General features: G+C 41.6%; 1 protein-coding gene across 4 annotated transcripts in view; it reads right to left on the minus strand.

Annotated features, from left to right (window-relative positions):
- The window catches only part of ADAMTS12 (ADAM metallopeptidase with thrombospondin type 1 motif 12), a 171,468-nt gene that overhangs the window by 104,367 nt on the left and 43,136 nt on the right, over nt 1-23,965 (minus strand). For 3 of the 4 annotated variants that reach the window (XM_013181607.3, XM_048051242.2, XM_048051245.2), the window contains one exon: nt 254-428. In XM_013181607.3, coding sequence (XP_013037061.3) covers nt 254-428 — 175 coding nt within the window. Of the gene's footprint in view, nt 1-253; nt 429-2,794; nt 2,948-23,965 lie in introns of those variants that run through there. The other variant, XM_048051246.2, reaches the window with a different exon arrangement.

Raw genomic sequence — 23,965 nt, forward strand, 5'->3', positions numbered from 1 at the left:
GTGTGGGGTAGAAAGGAGCAATGGTGTGAAAAACATATTCCAGCAGTCACAAGGGGGATTTAAATTCGGACTCAGAAAGGAACAAGATGGGTGGCCACAGAGGTGTTTTGACTGAGACACTCTCATTTTGCATAATCTCTTTTTCCACAATTTAGGAAAGCCTGGCAGAAGGAAAGGCACAGACAGCTGGAAAATAAAAGCTGCTCAGAGAGATGTGGAAGGCAAATAGGCAGAAATTCAGCAACATTTGTACCATTCAATCCACATGCTTGTTGTTCTTCCACTGGGATTGCTCGTCTTCTCCTTAAAGCATTTTGAAGGATATTTGCCTCATAGACAATGTGGGGATGGGGCGTTCCCTCTTTCTGTGGATGCTTTTTAATGGGCTCAATGAAGTAATCCCCATGGGGCAGATGGAAATATCCAGTCTGAAAATAAGCATAAAATAGTTAATCTCTACTGGCCAGTACCGGAAGTCAAAAGTAAAATAGACTCTTTTCACATCACCATCCTTGAGCTTTTCTCATAAGCCAGTCTTTACACTGCAGCATCAAAATATGAAAACAACACAAAACAACATGTTTTCAGCATTTATTTTGCTGCATACATCACAGTTGCTTTGTACCACATGAAGGTGTAACAGACCAGATGGGAACAGAAGAAATATCTTCTTCCTAATGGCCTGAAATTCCATGTATTGAAGCAAAAGCTTCCATATTTGTACAAAGCCACTGAAAGGTCAAGAGTTAATTAGTCAAACATGATGCAGTACAAAGGGCCGCATCTTGTTCTTCTGGCATTTTGCAGCTATTCCCCAGAGAACAAACCCTGAATAGAAGCTATTTCATAAGTGAAAAGTGTAATTCTGCTCCTACTGAAATTCCACAGTCAGATTACACAACACAAAATGGCTGAACTTTGTGGTCCACTCTCAACTCAAACAACAAACCTCACCACCCACCCCGAGCCCCCAGGCTTTCAATGGGAGAAATAAGCAGCTTTTCGTGAATTATAGCAAGCTATTGTGATCATACAATAGGCTGGCATAACAAAGGCTGTAAAATTTCTCATGCTACAGCTTCTGTATCAAGCTCCTAACTTTGACTGAGCTCACTTTTGACAGGGCCTTTGATATCAACCTGAACTACACAGGATTCATTTACACCTCCTGCTGCTGAAATCTAAAAGATGCGTGCAACTGAGGATGGCCTTGGTACCCTGTGTCTCAGTTTGCATTTCTGCAGGGATTGCTAACGTTGCAAAACCATTCTACAGCCCCTCCACTCCAATATATACAGAGCAATACTAGATTTAAAGAGAAGAATCTACTGACAACTCAGGTCCCCCAGCCCATGCTGGGGATGCAACAAAAGATCAAGGTATCCCACCCACTCTTACAGCTTTTTTTCAATCTTTGTTTATTCTTGTTTATTCTCTTGCTGTGGTCAGTGCATCCTTCTTAACTTGCTCTGGGACAGGGAAGAAAAAAAAATCAGCAACACTGTGATTCCTTAGCTGGTGTATTCAAACTTACACAGACAGAAAAATTTTAAAAATCCTTCTGAAATACTCCAAGGTCCCCCAGTTTACCTAGACAGTTGGGAAAGCCAGCATGAGAGCAAGAATAAGAGGGAACTCTCTGGAGCTGGGGAGTCTGCCCCAACATCTCTAAAAAGTGACAACTCTTTCCCTTTCCAGTTTTCTACAGCAACTCAAAGTTTAAAAGCCAGTTACTCTTGGCTTGAAGCCTTAAGGTTACACCCATAAGGCTTCACAGGTTTAAGACTCAAAGTCACATATGTTCGCTCATCTCGTATTACTGTTACTGCTTGTATGTTTTCATTTCTTTTTTAAGGAAAAAGAAATCGAGCCTTCAGATTCTTAAACATGAAACCAAAAATGCCCAGGTTTCTTTTTAAATTATAAATCAAGGCTACTTTTGACATAGTCTGAGATGCACTATGAAAGCAATAAATCCCATGCTTAGAATGGATATTGATGTCAAGCAAGCATGAACCTACAGAGGAGGAATTCGTATGTGGAGGCTAGACCAGGAAATAAGTAGATGTTGCATTCCTCCTGCTGCTCAAGTAATCAAAGCATTGGCACAGGTCTTTACCCATTCCATTTCATTCCACAGGATTCAAACTTTCTTTTATATTTTATAAGTCCTGTTGTGTTTTTAGCCTGGTTGGAACCAGGAAGAACTAGCCATCTTCACTGCAGACCCTGATTTTGAAGGGCAGACTGATTAGTCACTGGCTTACTGTGTCAAAGTTGCATCTGTAAAAAGGAAGGCACTCACATAAAAAATGGTGTGTATCAGTAGTGACCTCATTTGCCAAACTCCCTAGTTTCTGTATGTGAAAATTCAGCTATCCATCCAAGCTTTACAGAGCATGAGAATAAAGAAAAAATAAACATATTTCATATTGCAAATGCACACACACAGATGGCAGGAAAGGTTGTTCAATGAGCCAGTAACCATTGGCTATTACAGAACCCGGCTTTGGACATTCCCATTGATTTTATTTTTATTTTTTTAATGTTACTGTTTCTCAATATGGAACATCTGCTTTCTCAGTCTTAATGCTTTTTGCCATAACAACTCTATTCTAAAGTCAGCTATGCCACAACAGACATCCCAAACCAGCTGGCATTCTGCAGACATCATTTGTTAAGTTCAGCACTATAATTTCCCTGTCCCACCCTCCTAAGGTAGAAATCCTGCCAGTCTTCCTGTAGATCAGGGGTGAAACAAATTTTCCTCCTGTCCTCTACAATAAACGCTTACCTGTAGTAGTTCTACTACTACCCTTATCATTATCATCATATCACTTTCCAGGAGTATATGCAGCTACTTGAAGCATGTCTGTATGTGTTTCATTCTTCATGTGGATGGATAATGGAATTTGAACAGAAACAGTTAGCTGCACCAGCCTTCTTCTAGTTGTAATTACTATCTTCCTGCTTGTCTCCTCTTCGTTACGTGAGGCAAGGTCCAAGAGATGCCTCCTGCACTTTATGCAGAAAACCTGGAAATTTTTGATGTCCCTTACTTTCTGGAAGAGACCATGTTTATGTCTCTTCACCTGAAGAAAGACATCTCAGACATGAATAACTTTTATGTGACAGTTTTAACATTTGTTCCTTAAAAGAGGTTTATAAAAGACAGCACTTTAATATTTGTTGGCTGCAGATTGCTCTGTCTTGGGAAGATAAAGGCTGCTCCCACACTCAACATCTAGACTGAAGTCACTGTGAAACATGAAGGAGATGCCTGGGGGTCCATTTTACCAGGGAGACATTCCAGACCTTTTCAGATCATCAACTCACAATTCAACATGCCTCAACAGCTCCTGACACCCTGGAGTAGCACAGCTAACCTACAGCTAGAACTGATACCAGCTCTGAATAAAACAAGAATAACTCTAAGCAGGCAGCTGAACTCCATCACAACCTCTCTCTCACTCCCCCTCCTCAAAGGGAAAGGGGTAGAAAATAATGATGGAAAGGGCTCAAGGGTTGAGATAAGGGCGGGGAGATCACTCAACAGTTATCATCACAGGCAAAACAGACTCAGCATAGGGAGATTAATATAATTTATTGCCTATTATTAACAAGCTAGAGCAGTAAGAACTAAAAGCAAACTAAAATCACCTTCCTCCCCATCCACCCTCTTCCACCTCATCTTCCTCGAGTGGCACAGAGGAATGGGGAATGGGGGCTGCGGTCAGTCCCTGACACTTCGTCTCCGCCGCTCCTTCACGGTCCCTCTCTGCCCCTCCTCCCCGTGGGGTCCCTCCCACAGATGCCGTCCTTCCCGAACTGAGCCTGTGGGAGCTGCCCACAGGCAGCAGCTCTTCAACAACTGCTCCCACACGGCTCCGTACCACGGGGTCCATCCCCCAGGAGCAAACTGCTCCAGCACGGGTCCCCCACGGGCGGCAGCTCCCCCCAGACCCCCTGCTCCTGCGTGGGCTCCTCTCCACGGGCTGCAGCTCCGGCCCGGGGCCTGCTCCTGCGGGGGCTCTCCATGGGCCGCAGCCTCCTCCAGGCCACATCCACCTGCTCCACCGGGGGCTCCTCCACGGGCTGCAGCGTGGAGATCTGCTCCGTGTGGGACCCGTGGGCTGCAGGGGGACAGCCTGCTGCACCAGGGGCCTCTCCACAGGCCGCAGGGGAACTGCTGCTGCCTGCCTGGAGCACCTCCTGCCCTCCTGCTGCACTCACCTGGGGGGCTGCAGGGCTGGTTTTCACTCTTCTCTCCCAGCTGCTGTGGCACAGCAGGTTTTCCCCTTTCTTAAATCTGCTCTCACAGAGGTGCGAACAACATTGCTGGTAGCTTGGTTTTGCCCAACAGTGGGTCCCTTTGAAGTCGTCTGAAACTGGCCCTTATCTAACATGAGGCAGCTTCTGGACTCTTCACACAGACGCCACCCCTGCTACCAAAACCTTGCCATGTAAGCCCAATACAGTCACACGCAATCCTTCATGGTCAGCTTGGCAATACTAACTGGGCGCACTCATGCAGTCATTTCACACGTTAATTCAGTGGTGAGTCCCCACAAGCAACTGATGGGATGGCATGGAAAAATATAAGCCAGCACTGTTACCAAATAGAGTACCTGTTAGGCCACTGACTGTGCACTTTGAATCATAATGAGGGCTTGTTGCTATTTTTCTGCTTTCAGCTCTGACCTCAAGATGGCTCATGATGGCTCTGTTTTAACCTCAGCCTAAAATGTGGTTCTTAAGGCAAGAGAATGCTTCCTTCTCTCGTTTTGTACTGCAGACTTGAAAAGTACATTAAAAATCTGTATGCTAGTAAGACTGCAAAGACAGAAAAGGCAGAGGTGATACTGTGTTACTGTTGTTTCCTATTCTTATTCAGAGGATCCAGCAGAACAGACAGTTTTTTCAAGTATTATAATTCTAGACAGATTGCAAGTTGCAGCAAAAATAAAAAATAAACAATTTGCTCCAGAAGTTCTCACAGATCCTAAATTCTAGCTGCCATAGAACTTGTTTAAACAAAACTGCCTGCTCTGTGTATAATAAATTCCTCGGTGAAGTAAGAGATTTATAAGCAATCTTTCCTTTCACTTGAACTTTGTGCTCTGGGAAATTCTAAAAGAGTTTGAAACTTGGATGAAAACATCATTGCTAAAATATGGAATAAGATTGATACCATTACATCTTACACAGCATTTTAGTGCCATCTGCATTCTCCACGGTAAAGAGAGATGCCTTGATGTGTTCCCTAAGTACAGGACAGAGACAGGATATTGTGACCAGGCCAGATCTTATCTTTCTAAGGGTGTCGGTCAATGTGTAACCAACATCCCCAAGTACTCCTTATTTCCAGACAGTTTCAGTATACAGGTATCCTCTATCCATGTTGCTAGCTTGAAATAAGTGCATGCATTGCCCTTATTTTTCTTGCAGCTGCTGTTCATATGGTACTGCAAACACCATGTGGGGAAAAAAGATGGAAAAGAAGATGAAAATAAAGGAAAATAAACTAAACTAGATTCCCTAGTCAGTATTATTCCCAGCCACCAGTCCAAGAGGATGTAAAGGTTCTTGCGAACAGTATCTTAAATACAGCTCTGTCTATGTGTTACATAAATGTTTTCTTTCCTGTAAGTCAAAGCAAATTTAGGGACACTCCCTCCTTTATCACGAACACTCAGCTTCCTCCTTTATCATGAACACTCACTGATGCTAAATACACCTCAAATGTATCTTCAAACTTCTTTCTTTACACCAACTCTGTGTCACTGCCAAATCACTCACAAACTGTTAGAACTGCAACTGCAATTCAACAGTGCAGTGCACTGGAATATATGATGCTACCTTCTATGTGTAATACATATAGTTTGCTGCCAACATGTATGTCTATGCTTAACATCAGTCAGTAGGATGATGGGAAAAGGAATAAATCTGAAGATACTAAAGGGCTATGATCATTTTCCTCTGGCAGCTCAATATTGTGTCAGACAAAAACCAAACAAAAGCCTCATCATGGTTACAGAGGCTATCCACATATAATTCTACTGAAAACACTTAACTTGCTCTCACTCCCCAGAAAGGGACTTGAAACCAAGTGAAAATGACCATGTCTTGTACCCTACACATCCATCTCATTCAAAACTTGTGTCCAGTACCAAGTTTTGGCATGCCTGGTAATTCGGCGTGGACATAATAAGGCAGCTAGGACTCATACTTGCAGCAGGACTTCCTGCTATGGTGGAAGTAGCTCCATCAGAATGGAGCTTCTTGAATTGTTTTTCTTCCACAAAGACTTCCTGTAGCAAGAAATCCTTTGCCTTAACCAAACAGGCACCTGTTTATCTTCTAAACAAGATCCTCTAGCCTTGCTTTGTTTATCCTGAAACTGTTTTATTTTTGACTGATTGGCTGTCAGGTAGGAATAGTTGTTTTCATTCCTGTCCAGAATGACAAAGAAGAGCACATGCGCCGTGCTCTAAATCATACATTGAACAAATTATCAATTACACAATCTATCAATTGGAAATGTAAAGACCCTACACATTATAGAGCTAATGAATAAAACTATCACAGTTTTAACCCTGAGAAATGTGGAACTCTAAGAAATAAGCCTAAAAAAGAGAAGACTAATATTTTATATTTCATATGCTAATCTACTTGGGGAAAATATTTTTTAATGAATTCAATTTCCTGCTCTGTCTTCATGAGGAATGCAGTACCTGTGTAAATTTATGGGTGAAACCAAATACGAAAATCACAATGCACTGTGCTCACCAGTGCCGCTTGGGATGAAGTGACTGACTGTCCGAGTCTGCTTCCAGCACATGCAGATGTACTTTCAAACAGCATTCAACAGACTTTCAGGACTTACTGAGTTCACACTTTGCACTTGTACTTTCATTCTCCACAGGCTGTACAGCAAGAAAGGAAATAATGAGACTAACTGGAAGAAAATGTCACCTATCTTCACATTAGATTTACTTCAGAGCACTCAGAACTGGCAAATTTCTCTTTGCTGTTTAAGTACTTCTTTAATTTTGCTCATTGTATCTGTTCTTTTTTGACTCCCAAATGTAACAGCAAGTGTTTTTCATTTAAAATCCATCAGATTTCAAGCTATGTATACATACAATGTATGTGTGTGGTTTTTTGTTTCGTTTTTCAACAGTTTATAGCATTTTTATATATATATATATTTTTGCATTTTGTAGCACATTTGATAATGTGATGAACTGCAGTTCCCGGGTGCATTCACATAGCCTTGGGATATACAAATAATCCTCACTATGAAATTCTCATCAGAAATAAGCAAGCTGAGTTATGCTTATTGTAAAATGCAGATTAAAAAGGTTAGTTTTTACCACAGAAAAAGTGATTGCAGCCAAGTTCTCTTCATTCATACTTTCTCATGAAGAGCTACTGTATAAAATAATAGAAACGGCCAGAAAATGGAGGGGCGCCGGGTCTCTCAATGCCTATTGTGGAAAACTGAAAAAATGTATTATTGTTCTTCCTTCCTTCCAATCTTCCTCAAATTCCAACATATTTTGGCTTTTTTTTTCTTTTTCTTTTTTTTTTTTTTTCCTAGGCTGTATTTGGAAGCGCTTCTACACTACTTAATGGGATTTTTCACTCAAGTGTCTCATCCTTTTTACACAAATGGCTCCCTGGACACGTTGCATCTCCCACACTCCCACGTTGCTCACCATGAGGCAATATTAGGACAGTTCTGACTCAAGCTTTTCAGCCAACTTTTTTAATTTTCAGTAGAAATCTCTGTTGTCCAGTGGAAAGGAGGTATTTTTTTTTACATAATATTTCTTTTGGTCAAATGTTCAGGGTTTTTTGTCAAAATATATTTTCTGGCAGGAATTTTTCAATCACTTCCACACAGGAAACTGAAGCAGAGTCCTGTGGGAGAAGGGAGAGGAACAGCTTCAGCCTTGGCAAAGTTTTGCAATTTGCACTTCTATTCCAGACAGGAAGGGCTGGAATTAGTGGGCGTATGTCAGGCAAAAAGGGGAGGGAAAAAAATAAAAATCTTTGAGTCCAATTCTGTATTACTGAACACATTGACAATAATGCCAAAAAAGTAACATCTGTAATGAGAGCAGTTTGTTCCTCAAAGTAGACTGCAATATTTCCAACAATAAATTAGCAATGGACTCTGAAAACATGGTGAGTTTTTAGAAATTAAGGAAAACAAAAATAAGAGGAAAAGATGCTGGTTTTACCCTTAAGTACTCTGCTGCACAGCCACATATTGTAACTGCAATGTGTGGTAAGAGAAATTCAGTTTGAATAAAGGACTTTTCTAATTAAAGAAAAAATTGTGCTGTAGGGAACAGAAGTATTCCCACACTCATTACCAGAGAATTTCAGCCTCAAATAATCAAAACTGAACTACTGAAGTAAATTATCTGCAAACATTATACATGCTGAGCTTGTTTTCCTTTTTCTGATTCTGATTTGCTTTCTTTGAATTCCCCCCTGCCCTCCCAAGGTCTTTCGGTTTGAAACATCATTGGTTCCTACCTCCTGCTAAAACACAAACCCTGTGACACAAGGGTCCAAGCAAAATTTTCACCTCCTTCCTCAGCTACAGCTACAAAGAAATTGACCTGCCATGCCATTGCTCAGGCAGAGAGAAGGCTGAGAGGCTGATTCTCTTTCAAGAATTGAGAAATAGGACAAGAGTTTGTATTATGAACATCACCCACACAAAAAGCCAGCACTCTATCTCTTTGAAAGAAAATAAATGATGCTTTCAGCAGGATTTAGTGACAAAGGTGCTAAGCCTCCGGAACAGAGTCTTATAGTTTAGCATAGTTTTGGTACAAAATTAAAATAGCTTATTTTTAGGACAAAGCAAGGGAAAGGACAGTATCATTATCTTATTATATCAGTCCAAACCTGGGCTTGAGCAGGACTGGTTCATTCCTCTTCCCACAGTTCTGCAAAGATGGAGACTTGGATGAAGGTTATCTAGGATGCATTTAAAGAAGCTAAGGCAGGTCCACATTTGAAATCCACCATTTATTTAAATGGGTAAGAGAAGCAAACAGACCAAATTCTGTGTCCATCTGTTCCTCTGCAGTGCCCCAGAAAGAGTTTACTACATATAAACTGACAGCCAGGAATTACTTCTGTGGACCTCCAACTCATTGCAAGCTTCGCATTTCTTACAGAACCTGAATTACCTTGGCTGTATTCATTTATATTAGAGGAAGTTCTCTTTGAAATTAATCTTATGTGAGTATTTGAGAATGGCTCACATTTAAAAAAAAAAAAAGCACCTTTGTTCATACATCAGGTCATGGCATCCTAATCCTTATTGTCCATCCTAAAAACATTTTCTACTTCTTCTGGCTCTTTGTTGGTTACTCTTAGAAGCAGCAATCCATGTGTCTTATTTACACATTCAGTTCTGGGTATCCTGCTGGCCACCAACTAGCTAGACTGGCATCATAGACATATCCCATCAGACTACTTTTCTTATGATAGAAGATCTGTAAATGAAAGGTGATTTCTGCATGGCCATGAAGCTGCTTAAAGCCTCATTAATCTCTGTACAGGCTTCCGCTTTGTGATCTCCAGTGGTTCATGAAGAAGATGAACCACTACATCTCTAACCGTATCAGTCACTTCTTGTTGTCTAATTCCCAGACTGCCCTTCTGCTTCTTTCCACATTCTCATTTTCTACTTTTTGAAATATATCCTGTTTGATCTGCTTAAGCCAGATCTGTGCTTCTTTTCTGCATCTAAGGATCAGACACACCATTAAATTCCAACAGAATAAAAACTTATTGTCCATTAGTGGAGATACAGTGAATATCCATTTTTATGGTCTTAAAATACAGCGAAGATGACATTTATTAAATCTTACACAACTTCCAGCACTGGTGATATTAAGTTGAAACAAGCCTGTGTTTGCCACAGGCTGAGCGTCCAGCAGGGAAATTGCATGACACATCTGACTCGTAATTCATTAACTCCAGCACAGTTTGAGTCCTTATTCTATTTGCCAGCCTGATTTCCACACTGCCGCTGAGAGATGGACTCCTAAGGGCTCTCTGAAGCCCAGGGCACTCCTGAGGTCCAGGGCAGTTTTTGCCCACATTGCCTTTGCAGTTCGATGGCTGACAAGTCCACTGAGTCTTTGGAGCAAATGGTGTGGTCCTTTGGGCTGCTGAACCTGCCAAAATCCAGGGAGGTGATACGCCCACCATGCCCAGCCTGTGCACAAGCACATCCACACAGCAGGTCTCATCACTCTCGAATGCAAAGTGGCTGCACAAGTCTTTCCTCCTGCATAAGTCGGCTAGATAATACTGAGCACTCCAGCAAGCAATGAGTATGAAAAATATCAATACAGCCTTAAGCTCTACTTCAGAGTGAATCTAATAGCAAGTTAAATCTAAATTAAAGATTAATAACCTTTACCGTCCAACCTCAGTGACACCACATAACTTTTCTGAGTGTTTGACTCAACCTCAAATCCTTGGTCTCTCCTTCCTCCCCCTCCCACCTTGCAAAACCCTTGTATACTGGAAGTTTTAATGGCGACTTGTACTGAATAAGTATAAAACCACCAACAAAGCAAAACAAATAAACAACAAAAAAAACACAAGCTGTTTGTCCAGGTTCAGGAGGCTTACTTTGACTACAGTCACAGGCGGGTGAGATTATTGCAAGTTTTGCCTTAATTTGGGATCCAAAAACAACCTGGCAGGTGTCCCTGTTCTGAGACAAAATATGTTCCCCAATTCCTCCAAAAACAACCTTCAGTTTGGAGAAGTAGGAAAGAGTAACAGCTGTTTTATTCTTGGAAAATACTCTTGGAACATCTAATTCATCTCTTTCTAATTAAGCTTGTTCAAAAAGCACTGTATCTAAGGAGTTTACATGGTATAAATACTTTTTCCCCCTCTAATATCTGAACAGCTTCTCATGAAAACAGAAATAAATGTTAGAAGAATGGTTTGTAATACCCAGCTTCTGAAATCCCTTGAGACTTCTGATAACAGGATGAGTTCTAATGTTTTGATTTGGTAGACAGTAAACTTTTACAGTTTGTAAAGCAGATCAAATTTAAAGGTTTAAAGCCTACATAACACTAAAGAATAAAGAATAAACACCAAATCAGTAAGAGGATTCTTGCCTAAACTTTGATTTCTAATAACAATGCAAGCATACGCAAGAGGATCCACGGATGCAATCTCTAATCCTACAGACTGAAAGCACCAAGAATGTTTTGTTTTCCTGCTCACTTACATTCTAAAACTAATTCCACGCCAGCAAGCATGGCAATGTTAGCACTGCAGAGCTCAAACTTATTAGAGAATAACTAAATACAAATATTTGATCAAGTGACAACTGGCATTGTTTCTACTGACAAGTCTTGTTTGTATTACTGTGACCCACAGGAACCCTAGTCAACAGCCAGTAAAGCAGAGTTCAGAATGATGAACCAAAGAGACAGCTGCCACGACGTGTGCAGATGGATGGAAGAAAGCACAATTATCCCTTTTTGCAGTGGATGAAAGCCTGGCAGGGGCTTTACTCTCCCGAAGAGAAGAAAAAGGAAGATCACAGTACAACTTCTGCTCCTCCACAGAAATGATTTTGCTTGAAGAAGCTGAAGATTGAAGTCTGAGAAACGTCAGACTGGATTTCACTGACCCATCTGCTGACTTTCTTCTAGCTTTATTCTGTGCAGCTCCATCACACAAACAAGCAGAGCTGTCTGGAGCAGAGGGTATGATTTAGGTCTGCAGTTGTGATTGTCAGGGTGTCAGGGAGAAAGCTTCTGCCTCTCTTTCCTGCAGACTCATGAAACCTCTGGCTGTGTGCCACAGATGGGACTTCTGAATGAATTTCAGCATGCCTAAGAAGGGTCACACCACCACTTACCTTGAAAGTCACATCAAGGTAACCTAAAAGGCAGACAGTACTGATGCCATCAGTCTCTTCACTATTCATGCTTCCAGTGCTTTTCCAAAAGGTCATTTTCCCACATCAAACGATAACCTCAGAGCAGCACTGTTACACTGAGTTTCAGCTCAGTGCCTACAGGAGAAATTAACGCTTCTGCCCAATAAATGCTTGAAACATTCTGCCCTTGTTTCCATGGGAGGCATGAGAAAACAACTGCTCTACTTGCTCTGCACAGGCTGAGAGCGATGCTCAAATGGCAGATTTCTGCACTGCCAGTGGGCAGGAATGAAGGGGAAGGGTGTTTATCAAAACCAAATACATTATGAAACAAGAAAATCCAGTCCCCATCTGAGGGCAGCTGTGACAAGTTAGGATACCAGAATATATCAAAATATGAGTGATAGTACACTGAAAAGGTTATTTTGCATCACAAGCAATGGCTGTATTGAAAAACGATTGAGAGTAAGAAATGAGATATGGAAAGAGAGGGGAGAAGAAATGAAACAGAGCCGTAAGAAAAAGGTTTGGAGTCCCAGAATGTGAAGGGCAAAGCACAGCCTCTAATACACAGATGATGCTTAGTACAATGTAGTCTGGAAACCTGCATAACAAAAACTGGTAATTAGAACAGAAATGCTACACTTCTGCTGGCCTGAGGCAAACCACATGCCACTCATTTGACTTTCCCTGTTATTTCTGTCTGCCTGACAAAGAAAAACTAAGTGATTTTACGACTGCATCTGGCACAGCACCATAAATGTTTTTACAAACCGGGTACAAGTTCCAGGTCCCATAACCAAAGTTGGAGGCTGAGCTGATTCAGCGTTGGGCTCAGGTCATTTTAAGAGCATAACGTATGCAAGTTAGCTCTAAACTTTATATAAATTCCACCCTGGAAGCTTTAATTCTGACTGAAATCCACTTCCATTGATATGAGAGGTGCACTGCACACACTAATACATCATCCAAATTACCCGTACATGTGAGACACCACAGCTTGAAGGCAGAACAACTCTCTCAAAGGTGCAGAGATGACTCATGATTTCAGATTCAAGTTGTTCAAAAAAAACCAAACACACACACACACACAAAACCACACTGAAAACTAAAGCCTGCAGAACAAACAAAAACCCCTAAATCCATTCACATTCAAGTTTCAGTTCAAAACTTGGCAGGATGTACATTCAGTAAGAACCAAACAAAATGGGAAGTTGGTACAAAACCAGTAACTGAGTAAACTGCTTACACTAAGACTGGCATAATTAAATCTCTGCTAATTCCAAGACCCTTCTGCTAGGAAGCAAAATCTGATGAAATGCAAAGCACCGCCTTTGAGGTGCCGAATCCTTTAGCCCCTACTGAAGCTGTTGGGAAGTCAGCATGTTCAATGGTTTCCAGAGAAAGGCCCAGAGCGAATTTTGCATTTCAGGCTTGGTCTACACAGATGGAGTTGCAGCTGCACTGCCCTGGTGGGGAAGAATGACAAGCAGCCCATCTTACCCATGCTTCTAATTATACACAGAAAATAAAAGTATCACAGAATGGGCAGGGTTGGAAGGGCCTCCAATCCAACCCCCCTGCCAAGCAGGATCACCCAGAGCACATTGCGCAGGATGGCATCCAGGTGGGTTTTGAATATCTCCAGAGAAGGAGACTCCACAACCTCTCTGGGCAACCTGTGCCAGTGCTCTGTCACCCTCACAGTAAAGAAGTGCCCTCTCATATTGAGCTGAAACTTTCTGTGCTTCAGTTTGTGCCCGTTGCCTCTCGTCCCGTCGCTGGGCACAACTGACCAGATCAAGGGTTTTTCCAGTCACATTCAGACCTGTCCGAAGGGAGCAATATGGTGTGCAGACAGCAGCCCAGGGCAAGGACACAGAGAATCTCTTGGACTCTGCTGCTACATAGCTATCTGTGGCAGGAAAATTTCTCTCAGTCCCGGTACCATCTTCAGACCACGCATCTGCGTCATAAGCATTACAAAAAGCCATTATATTTCAAAGCATGAGGGGAAGTTCCCAAGGGATCAGAGCCCTTGGAGACATCGCAGGAAAGCGAACTTTGAAGCACATTGGGCCAAGCAACATACGGTAGTGTTGGCTGTACTGACACAGACATGCTAATGGTCACGTCACCATGCAGAAGGTCAGCTGGGAGGCCACTCTTGCACAAGAAACAGCGCATGGGGAAATGAAATGAAGGGGCAGCCTCTCTTTCTTACCACTGCCTCCATTTTCTGGAGCGCATGTTTGACTCTGACAGGCATTTCCCTGTCTCCCAGAGACTCAGCAGAACCTGGGAGTGAAGTAAGGGGAGGACCAAAACATCCTTTCCATCAGCATTGCCATTCAGACTACGTTCATATCCCAGTAAGTCTCCTGTATGCACTGAAATTGGTTAGACCACTTCCAGAAACTACAGACCACACCAGAGTAAGCCCCTGTGTCCAAACCTAGCAAAATTATTTGTAGTGGTTACTGTGATGTATGCTAAAGTACCCACCAAAAAGAAAATAGAGGGGAAAAAAAAAAGCACGTTAACAAGATGGGGCTCTCTTTTCTCTTCCCTCTTTTCTCTTCAAAAACTACAGGAGGAATTCAGTCAACCCACTAGTAAAACGGATGCAAAATTACTATATACTTGATGCAAAAAATAGCAGAACACAGTAATTCAGTGCAAACCAGAAAAAAAAATTACAGTACCGTTTTGTAAATCCACAACACACCTACACATTGAACACTTTGTAATGTCTTGTCTCCTGGCCTCCTGCTCCCAAAAATAGGGAACAGAAGTAGAAAAAGTACACAGAGAGGTGACTCAGGGTAAAGAGCAGCTTCTATGTAATAAGCACCTGAAAAGGATGGATGAGAGACAACATAGGGCAGGTGGCAAATGGCACAGAGAAACTGGAGAGTCTCTGCCTATTTGCTGTCTGCTCTAGCACAAGAGCTAGGGAGCTTTAAAAATGCTGCGAGGTTACAAAAGATTTTTTTCATCTAAGACACGTTTAAGCTGAGGGGGGCATTTGTCACACAGAATTGTAAATGGGAAATGTTTAGAGAGGTTCCAGAAGAGGCTGGATAAACCCATTTAGGGAAAATTAATCCCGGGCTCTCAAATAGAAAAATGCCACCTACAGCTCAGAAACAGCATGTCAAGGAGATGTTCCTATTTCCTAGCTCTGTTCTTACACCTCTCCCCAAGAACCTGCTGTTGACCATTATTTCCTTCTGAAAGTCTGCTGTGTACTCAGCAAAGCCAAGGGCCTGGCAAATAACACCCTCCAAGACACAATTCACCATCTGCTGCTCAGCTGCTGCCTTTGTAGGAGCTTTTTCAGTACGGAAAAAGGCTTTCTGGGTTGCATTTCTTTTGCCTCCCAAGAGGCTTGTTCCTATTGTGCCTTTTACTCTCCTGGTTTCTATTTTCTTGTAGCCATAACATCAGGCCAAGATGCCCTTCAGGGACTTCACAGCAGAGCACATTCACTCAGCATAGCTCATCTTCTCTGAGACAGGCCATGCGGCAGGCTGGATCTCTGGGCTGACATGCAACTGCCATGGGTCTTAACAATTTATGCAAGTGGCAACCACTTCTTTTAGAAAGTGGCACCTTTAAAAACTATTCTTGGGGATACATTTCTGTCTGCATGCAAAAAGAATGTCTTAGTTGTGCAGCTTGCCCATGGAGATCAAAAGGCTAGATTTCAGGCTAAAAATGATGAATTTAGGATTGTTTTCAAGTATTTTGATATGCATGTCTTTCTTCTGTAGAATATTTAAAAAAAATAGCTTTTGCCTACTGAAAAAGCTTCTGTTTTTATTTGAAAATAACATTGAATTAGAAAAAGAGAATTAGAAAGATATTTTTTTGTTTGTTTGTTTGACTACAAAGTTATTGCTTTTGCTATTTTGGAAATAAAGCACTTCTTAGAATGAAAGCATTTTATTTTGTCTTTTTTGAAAAGCAGCAGTCAGCCTTCAAGGTTTGAATGTAGTATGCCCTAGCACAAAGAAAAGAAAATATAGAGAAGAATCAATCTATGTTTCTGGAAAAAAATGCAGTAAAACATTCTTGGGAACAAGACAGTTGAGGAAAAGTATTTTGCTAGAGTAAAAGGACTCATTTTTCCTTCTGTTAAAGCTTTGCCTTCATCCCTTTCTTTTGCTCAGTGTTAAAGTTTTGTCTTCAAAACTGGAATGTTTTGAAATTCTCATAATGCATCTTTCAGGGGTTCTGAAATGATAAAAATACCTTCTAACTTAAAAAGAAAAAAAAGGCATCGATGTTCAGCACTTCTAAGAATTCAGCACTTTGTCTCTTTAGGACATATAATACTGTTTAGAAGAAACCCACAGCGATATGTGGGAAAATATGCAACATAAGATGCCAATACTTTTGTGCAGATCAGACACATGTCACACGCAGATGAAACACCTTCCTGAAGACGTGCTGGTAGTCCTGAATCTTTTACTGAAAAAGTGAACATCTGCAAGACTTAAACCTAAAAGATATAAAGTATCTTTGATTCCTATTCAGAGTAACTCTTGCTTGCCAGAGAATGAAAATCCAAAAGCTTGGTAACAATGGGAATAAATAAAAGGTAATAAAGACTAGATCATATGCAGCCCTGAGAGAACTCCAACAGAGTTCAGAGTTCTTAAAAAGAGGTATATTTGACCCTTAGACCTCTAATAAGCAACTTGTGTGGCCAGAGGACTGTTTAGAAACAAATTTAGGAAGGAAGTCATGACTGAATCATCAGTAATTCATAATTCACCCCTCACAAAGGTGAGCTTACAAAAACAGTATGTACAATAAGCAATAAATGCTGCTGTCACTATTAGCAAGAGTTGCACAGCTGAATACCAGAATTTTACTCCAGAAATGTCTACATCTGTGAGATGAGACTGTGGCTTTTTCAGTGATATTTTCAACACCAGGATTTTCATACAGGATGATGCCATACTGTAATGGCACACTGAAGAATGGGCAAATGAAATGCTATCATTGTTAAACCATTGAAAAACAACGGGTTTGTACTAGGCTAAGCAGAGGCAATTTTTGTTCCTTGCCAAAGCAATTCAGACAAGATTTCCTCAAGTTGATCTGTTTCTTTGTCAGCACTACAACTTCTTTTCTTCTTCCCTACAACAAAGAAAAATGGAAAGCAAAACACTGAACCAATCTCACACTTGGCTCTACCTCGTTGTTTTATTTGCTGCAGGCATGGATCTGACTGCCTACATCATAACAAACTATGTGCAGATTCCAAAGGTAATGAATAATCCCCTCTCGGCTCATATGTAAAACACAAGTACTGTCCTTCTCCATTCTTTTCCTACTTTAAAATATGCTTGACCTCACTCTAGGATCAGCACACAGCACAGGGTCGCACCCACAGATCCCTGACATGCATTTTGTTTGAGAAGACTTTCAAGGAAGGTTCTGCCAGAGCTGAGCTGGAAACACAAAGCTGGTTTAGTAGAACTGGCCACTAAAAATCACATTCATCTGGCTTCTTTGGCCACCGCTGCTAGCTGTTTTCCAAGAGCCACACCATCTACCCCTAGCCCGCGATACGGGTTCTCTTTTCCTTCCATGGTCTGGCTCATCTCCCCACAGCAAATTGCTGTTGTTTGGCAGCACGTCTCCGGATTTTGCCCAAAGACTCGCACATGCCTTCTTACAGTTCCTGCCAATGCTGTTGAGACAGCATCAAGGCAACAGCTGTCCTTCCACCAAGACTACCCATCCAGCATCAAGTCACCTTCCTCCTTCTACTCCAGAGTTTGAAGACTGTGACCATGAAATCATTGCCCAAGCTGTTCAAATCCCCATGTTTTGTTTCCCCATGTAATCTGATTTAATTGATTCGGCACTGCTTTTGACTACCTTCGGTTGAGAAGCATTCGAGAGTATCTAGAGGTAAGAGTTGTGCAAAGTTACTGAACAGACTCTGTTTTTATCCAGTCTCCTTGATTTTCAGAGGTTTCTCAAAACATTTTTTTCCACAGTGCAGGCTTCAAGTCTCAGCAAATTATTCTGTGAAGCTCTAGGGAAACTGCTGGGATTTTCTTGACTGCTGTCCTTAAATGATAATCCTGCTAATTCAAGAAGACCATAACACAGGTGCAGAAATGAGAAATCAGCTCTAGCTCCATGGAGTTTGAAAACATGTCCAGCTCTCAGCCATGGCACTTTAAAATGCAGAAAGCAAGCATGTGAAACATAAGCAAAGGATGCAGTTACACACAAGGCACAGGTGACACAGGAACTATAATAAAGATCTCAGCTGAGTCCCTGAAACTAGATAGAAAAAGGCAAAAGCTATTGTGCACTAAGCACAATAATCACTGACTTGCAACAAAACAGCTGACCTCTGTCTCATTCTACTGGCAATGCATAAATAAAATTCAGTGGGTTTAGCTAAATTTGCAGTCCTCCAGATGGGACATTAATTTTAAAAAGAAAAAAAAAGTATATGTTAGCCTTTTTAAACCGTAGATATATATACTTGCCTTTACAGCATTAAGTCCTTTAGAAATATCATGCTCCAGTTTGCTGTAAGCATGCGTGCCTATATATGAGACAGACAGAGAGAGGTTTGGAGCATACAAGCCCGTTTTTATTAATCACCTGCCACAAATCCTTCAGACATAAGGAGATTTTGGACAACACAACATAAGCTGCAGCTCTGAATCACCTGCAAGACTAACAGGGCCAACAAGGTTGACGAGCAGCAGTTTCTGGCCTGCTGACACTAATATTCAGTGGCAAACACTTTCTCACTGGTGACACATGCCATCTGCACATTTTACCACTACTCAAAGAATTGCTGCTGTTTGTCAGCTGGCTGTCTGAACTGAGAGGTCGAAAAAAGCCTTGGAATCAAACAGAAAATTCAGTTTCCTTTGCTGAAAATAAAAGGTAGAACACAAAAATGCATGCCAAACCTACTGTTTCCCAAGGGAAAGTACCTCTTTTTAGTTTGCACTCATCTGCTGCTGCTTGTTCTATAATGAATAAACCAATGAATAAATTTTTGGTAATGTTTATACTGGACCTAGCACAACACCTATGACTCAGACAGCCGGCACTACTGCCATGTGAATTATCACTCTTGATAACAATAAAAATGAGTAATACTCAAGAGGAGTAAAACTCACTTTACAGCTTGGGCTCCCTACAGAGATTCGGCTTGGAAACCATCTGACAAACAGTACCATGTGCGCCCATTTGCCATAATGGGGTGCATGCATGTGCTTACAGACCTCCCTCTGAGCCTCAGCTACACACAGAATATCACTGCCACAGCCAAACTATGAGGTAGTAGTGCTTCTCTCCTCCTGCTTTATCTCGAGGTACCCAGCAAAAAAAGTGTGGTGGCAAAGACTTGTTCATCACAAGGGCAGGTTGGCTACGAAACCCTACAACTAACTACTGGTTAAGTGATTTATTTTTTTATTAAATGCCTGACAGACTCCAGAATCTGCTAAACACCCTAAATGCAGAGAAATTGGAAGTATACTAGAAAACCAGCCCATATTTGAGACTATTTTATGAAGTTTGTCTGTGTAACTGTAATTCTACAGCCACACCAACCAAGGAAACTTCTGGCCCTCTAAAAACAGTAGTATGTTAGTTTTTCTCTTTTCAAACTGTAATGAGGCCTGGGAGGCAACCTTTATCCTTCATATTATTTTCCAACATTTGCCATCTTTGAAACATCGTATTCACATTTCCAGAAAAACTTCATAATGCCCAAGTTGTAAGTTGAATATGATGTTTTCCTGGGTAATTAACTTTAGGCATCTCTGCAGAGTGAGAGAATAAGCATTTCATTGCAGTCCCCTGCTGCCATGGAATGATTTCTAATAGGAAAACCCAAATAGAAACAGAAATCTGCTAGCAGAAATTTGAGACGCAGACCTAAAGGCACGTGAGAAGCACATTTGCATTCATTTCCACCAGATTTTTAACCAGCTTCAGATCTGTCTGCTTAGACCACAACACGTTCCTGCCAACATCTGCAATTCAGAAAACACACAGAGTGAATGGTACTTTATTTAATTTTCAAAAAGAAGAATGTCATCTGTTTTATAATGTTTGGAGCAGCCCACAGAAAAATTTACAATGGTCAAAGACCCTGCTGCAAAAAATAAAAAAAAAAGCCCACACTATTTACATTCCACTGTCAGAAGAGTCCTGCTTTCGCTGCTTCTCAAAAAAAAAGAAAAAAAAGGGTTCCTCATGGTTTAGTTACCCTCCTGCTAGCCCTTCGGACTACTAGCAGTCTCAGATGTCCATTCAGATGTGTCCAAACAAGTGAAAAGATGTAGGTGAAGCCAATGCTCTTGCTTGAGCATATCATGTTTCCACGGGGTATATGCAGGAATTTAGCAGCAAAATTTGGGATTCTGCTCAACTAGTTTTGAAGGTCTCCCTGCACAACTCTACTACTGCATTTGCCGCCCAAGAATCAGCTTCAAAACATCTGCTGGACTAATGACCAACAGAATGAATTTTGACAGGACCGGGACACGACGGAGCTGTGGAAGCCCTGCCCCAAGCCCCAGCCATCCTCCAACAATAAGTCAGTAGCTATGTGGAAAGAAGGGGTGTGGGCATCAGGGTGACCTTGAGTTTTGTTCGGGCAGGTCACCTCATGTCAACAAAGATCTGATGGAGGCAACTGGACTCTTTAGCAAGACAGACTTCACCACAGGGCCTCTACATGCAGATATTCTGGACATCCTTCTACCTCCATTGTACTCCCTTAATACTTGTGGAGTCACTCCTGTGTGGAGGACACCAGACTGCAGTGCTGTGGGGAGGAAGAAGGTTTCTGAAAAGCCAGTGCTTAAGCCATATCGTTGCAGGAAATATCTGTAAACTCTTCTTTCCTTTCTTCATGCTTGCTCCTTCCAAACGTTAACTTCACTGAATGATATAGCTTCTTCAGTAGAACTCAGTGAGACACCAAAGCATCTCAGAAGATATAGAGATCTGAAGAGATGCGAATGGTTTTCCCAGGGCCAAGCCCACACAGGGCCACAGAGTCCTCAAGCTCCTGTGAAGTTCTGCTGCTTGCTCCCAGAAGCAAACCCTGTGAGGGTAATTTTTTTTTGGAATTGCAAGTTGTGGTAGCCCATGGCTGCACATTATTTCATAGCGTTGCAGAGCAGCGGGGTATTCTGATGGGAAGGTCTTGCCATAGGCTACCACCTCCTGGCTTAATGCCACAGCACAGCAGTGAGCTATTGACTGGAATTGACACCACCACTTTGAAAACGTCATCAGTCTTTGATCTCATGTCTAAATCATTACACAAAGAAGTGATCTGTGCTGCCTTTTATTACTGTTGTCTGTGAAAAGAGACAAGCATCTCAAGAGGAAGTCTGAAACCATGGGCTACAGAAGGACCGCAGATTAAGGTTTCTAATTTAAAGTCTCGGGGCAGTAGGTGGGAAGACTAAAGAAAGGAATTCAAGGTAATACAGGCATGTAAAAGCAAGAAGAATTAGCAGCAGTAGACAGCAGGAAACAAAACTGATACTGAACCATTAGCATTGCCTAATTTATATTTGTAACTAGCCTGAGCTGAGATCCTTCAGCAAGGCCAATGGGATAGGATAAGTAAGTCCCAAGCTGTCGGTGCCCTGCAGTTCTCCTTGAATATGGAGGAGTATGGCTGGTAACTTAAGCAGGGGATTTAAGCGGGCAGGTAGTCTGAGAGTGAAGATCAAACGTATTTCCCTGATCTTGTGAGATACTATTGAGCCTCACGAGTGCAACTTTCTCAAGCTTTCTGAATGTGATTTAAGAGACACTCGACACATTGAGATTCAATGATTACTCAAAACAGAAACACAATTTAGCTTACTAGCAGCTCTGTGAAAGTGGATTATTATTTTAATTCTGGCTTTTCAGTTAATAGCCAGGAGGACAAATAGTTTGAAACCCTTTCACGGTAGCTAGATGCAACAGTACCCAGTCACTTGCACCTATGTGCAGTATGAAACAATGGGATAATCTGCATGAAGGTTTGAGAAAAGGGCAATCTTTGTCTGTCTGAACTAGAAAGAAGCAGTTTACCTCTCCAGATAATAACAGCCAGCTCAATCTTCGCATGGGCAGTTTAATTAAAAATCTGTAATCTCCTGGCACTGACTGACCATTGTTTTCCCATTCCTGATTTTTCACTGATAAATCATTTGTTACCGTCAAGATCAGAAGCATCTGTTCTCTGTCTGAGGGGAAAATGCTACTCTCTTATCGGCAACATACTGCATGCAATCCTGGAAGTGCCTTTATTTATTCTGACTTGCATAAGTTGGGCTGAACTGTGTTTTGATGCAATATGTGCAGTAATGGATAACAGTACAGAGTTGAAGAAAATAAAATTGATTGCTCAAATTCTGCATTACCCAGCTTCTAGCAATGACCTAAAGCAGAAGGGAATTTTAATAAAGCAAGAACATCATGACGAATCGCTACACATAGTACTAGATCAGGAAAAGCAAGTGTATTTCCCAATTCCAGCTGGACACCAGTTCAAATTCTGAACAAACACACTTATGCATTTCCTGCAAAATACCTATTCTGTTTATGCTCCGATTCTTGTATAAACTACGTATGCTGGGAGTTCAATGTAAACCTGGTTAAGCAGAAAAAATTCTCATCATTGCTAACTTGACTGTGGTCCATGTAACGGTGATAGAGAAGACACCTGATGGGACTCAGAGGGTCAATGATCCCAAGCAGAAACACAAGACACAAGAAGTTTAAAAAGCAAGAGAAATCAGATTGCTGACTGTGAGAGGAAAGGAACTCCTGCTACCATCATCCCACATACTACAGCAAGATAACTTCAGAGCCTTCAGAAGCACCTCTGAATTAACTCAGAAGATCCCACCCAGCAGAATCAATTAACATCTGCTTATTTTGTGGCTACATATTAATTACTTACAGAACTGCTACCAATAAAATTGTTATTTTAACCATGTAAACCGATGTTTACTTTAATCTTGTGTTGGTGAACAGGCCACATATCGACTTACTTTCCAGGAAGTATTTATATTACTCTGTTTATCTTTTTGATATATATATTTTTTTCTCCCTTTTTTTTTTGTCTTGTATCTGGCACATGGGACTGGCAAAGCTGGTTAAAACATATTCCAAATGTCAAACTTATTCTTACCACAAGCCAAAACAAGAAGATTAATCTCCCAGTGCTGGGCCTGTTGGGCCCAAGGAGCTCCACTCATAACTTATGAGTTTACCAAGGCTGAAATCAGATTCCAGATGTGCCATTCATCTGACCAGATGTAAACATAGAATCACAGAATATCCCGAGTTGAAAGGGACCCATAAGGATCATCAAGTCCAACGCCTGGCACCACAAAGGTCTACCCAAAAATTCAGACCATATGACTAAGTGCACAGTCCAATCGCTTCTTAAATTCAGACAGGCTTGGTGCAGTGACTACTTCCCTGGGGAGCCTGTTCCAGTGTGCAACCACCCTCTCGGTGAAGAACCTCTTCCTGATGTCCAGCCTAAACTTCCCCTGCCTCAGCTTGACCCCATTGCCGTGGGTCCTATCACTGGTGATTAAGAAGAATAGATCAGCACCTGCCCCTCCACTCCCCCTCGCGAGGAAGCTGTAGGCTGCGATGAGGCCTCCCCTCAACCTCCTCTTTTCCAGGCTGCAGGCCCAGTAACCTCAGCCACTTCCCATCTACCTCTATGCTTCTGCATTCAGGATCTCTTCATAATCAGTGAAGAACAGGAAAGTTCATCTGATCTGAACCATCAATATGAGTTAAAAAGCACCCCAGAAGCACCTGTTTCTCTTCACTGACCTTAAGTAAGGTCATGACAAGTGGAGACATGAGCAACCATACACGGGGCATTTATGTTTGGTCAGGTAAATCTCATTTACAGTGACCTGGGATAACATTAGACTATTCTGCATTCTATTCAACTGTTTTTTCTCTGTCACAATGGAT

Source organism: Anser cygnoides, chromosome Z, assembly GCF_040182565.1.
Source record: "Anser cygnoides isolate HZ-2024a breed goose chromosome Z, Taihu_goose_T2T_genome, whole genome shotgun sequence".
In the NCBI taxonomy this organism is placed as follows: domain Eukaryota; kingdom Metazoa; phylum Chordata; class Aves; order Anseriformes; family Anatidae; genus Anser; species Anser cygnoides.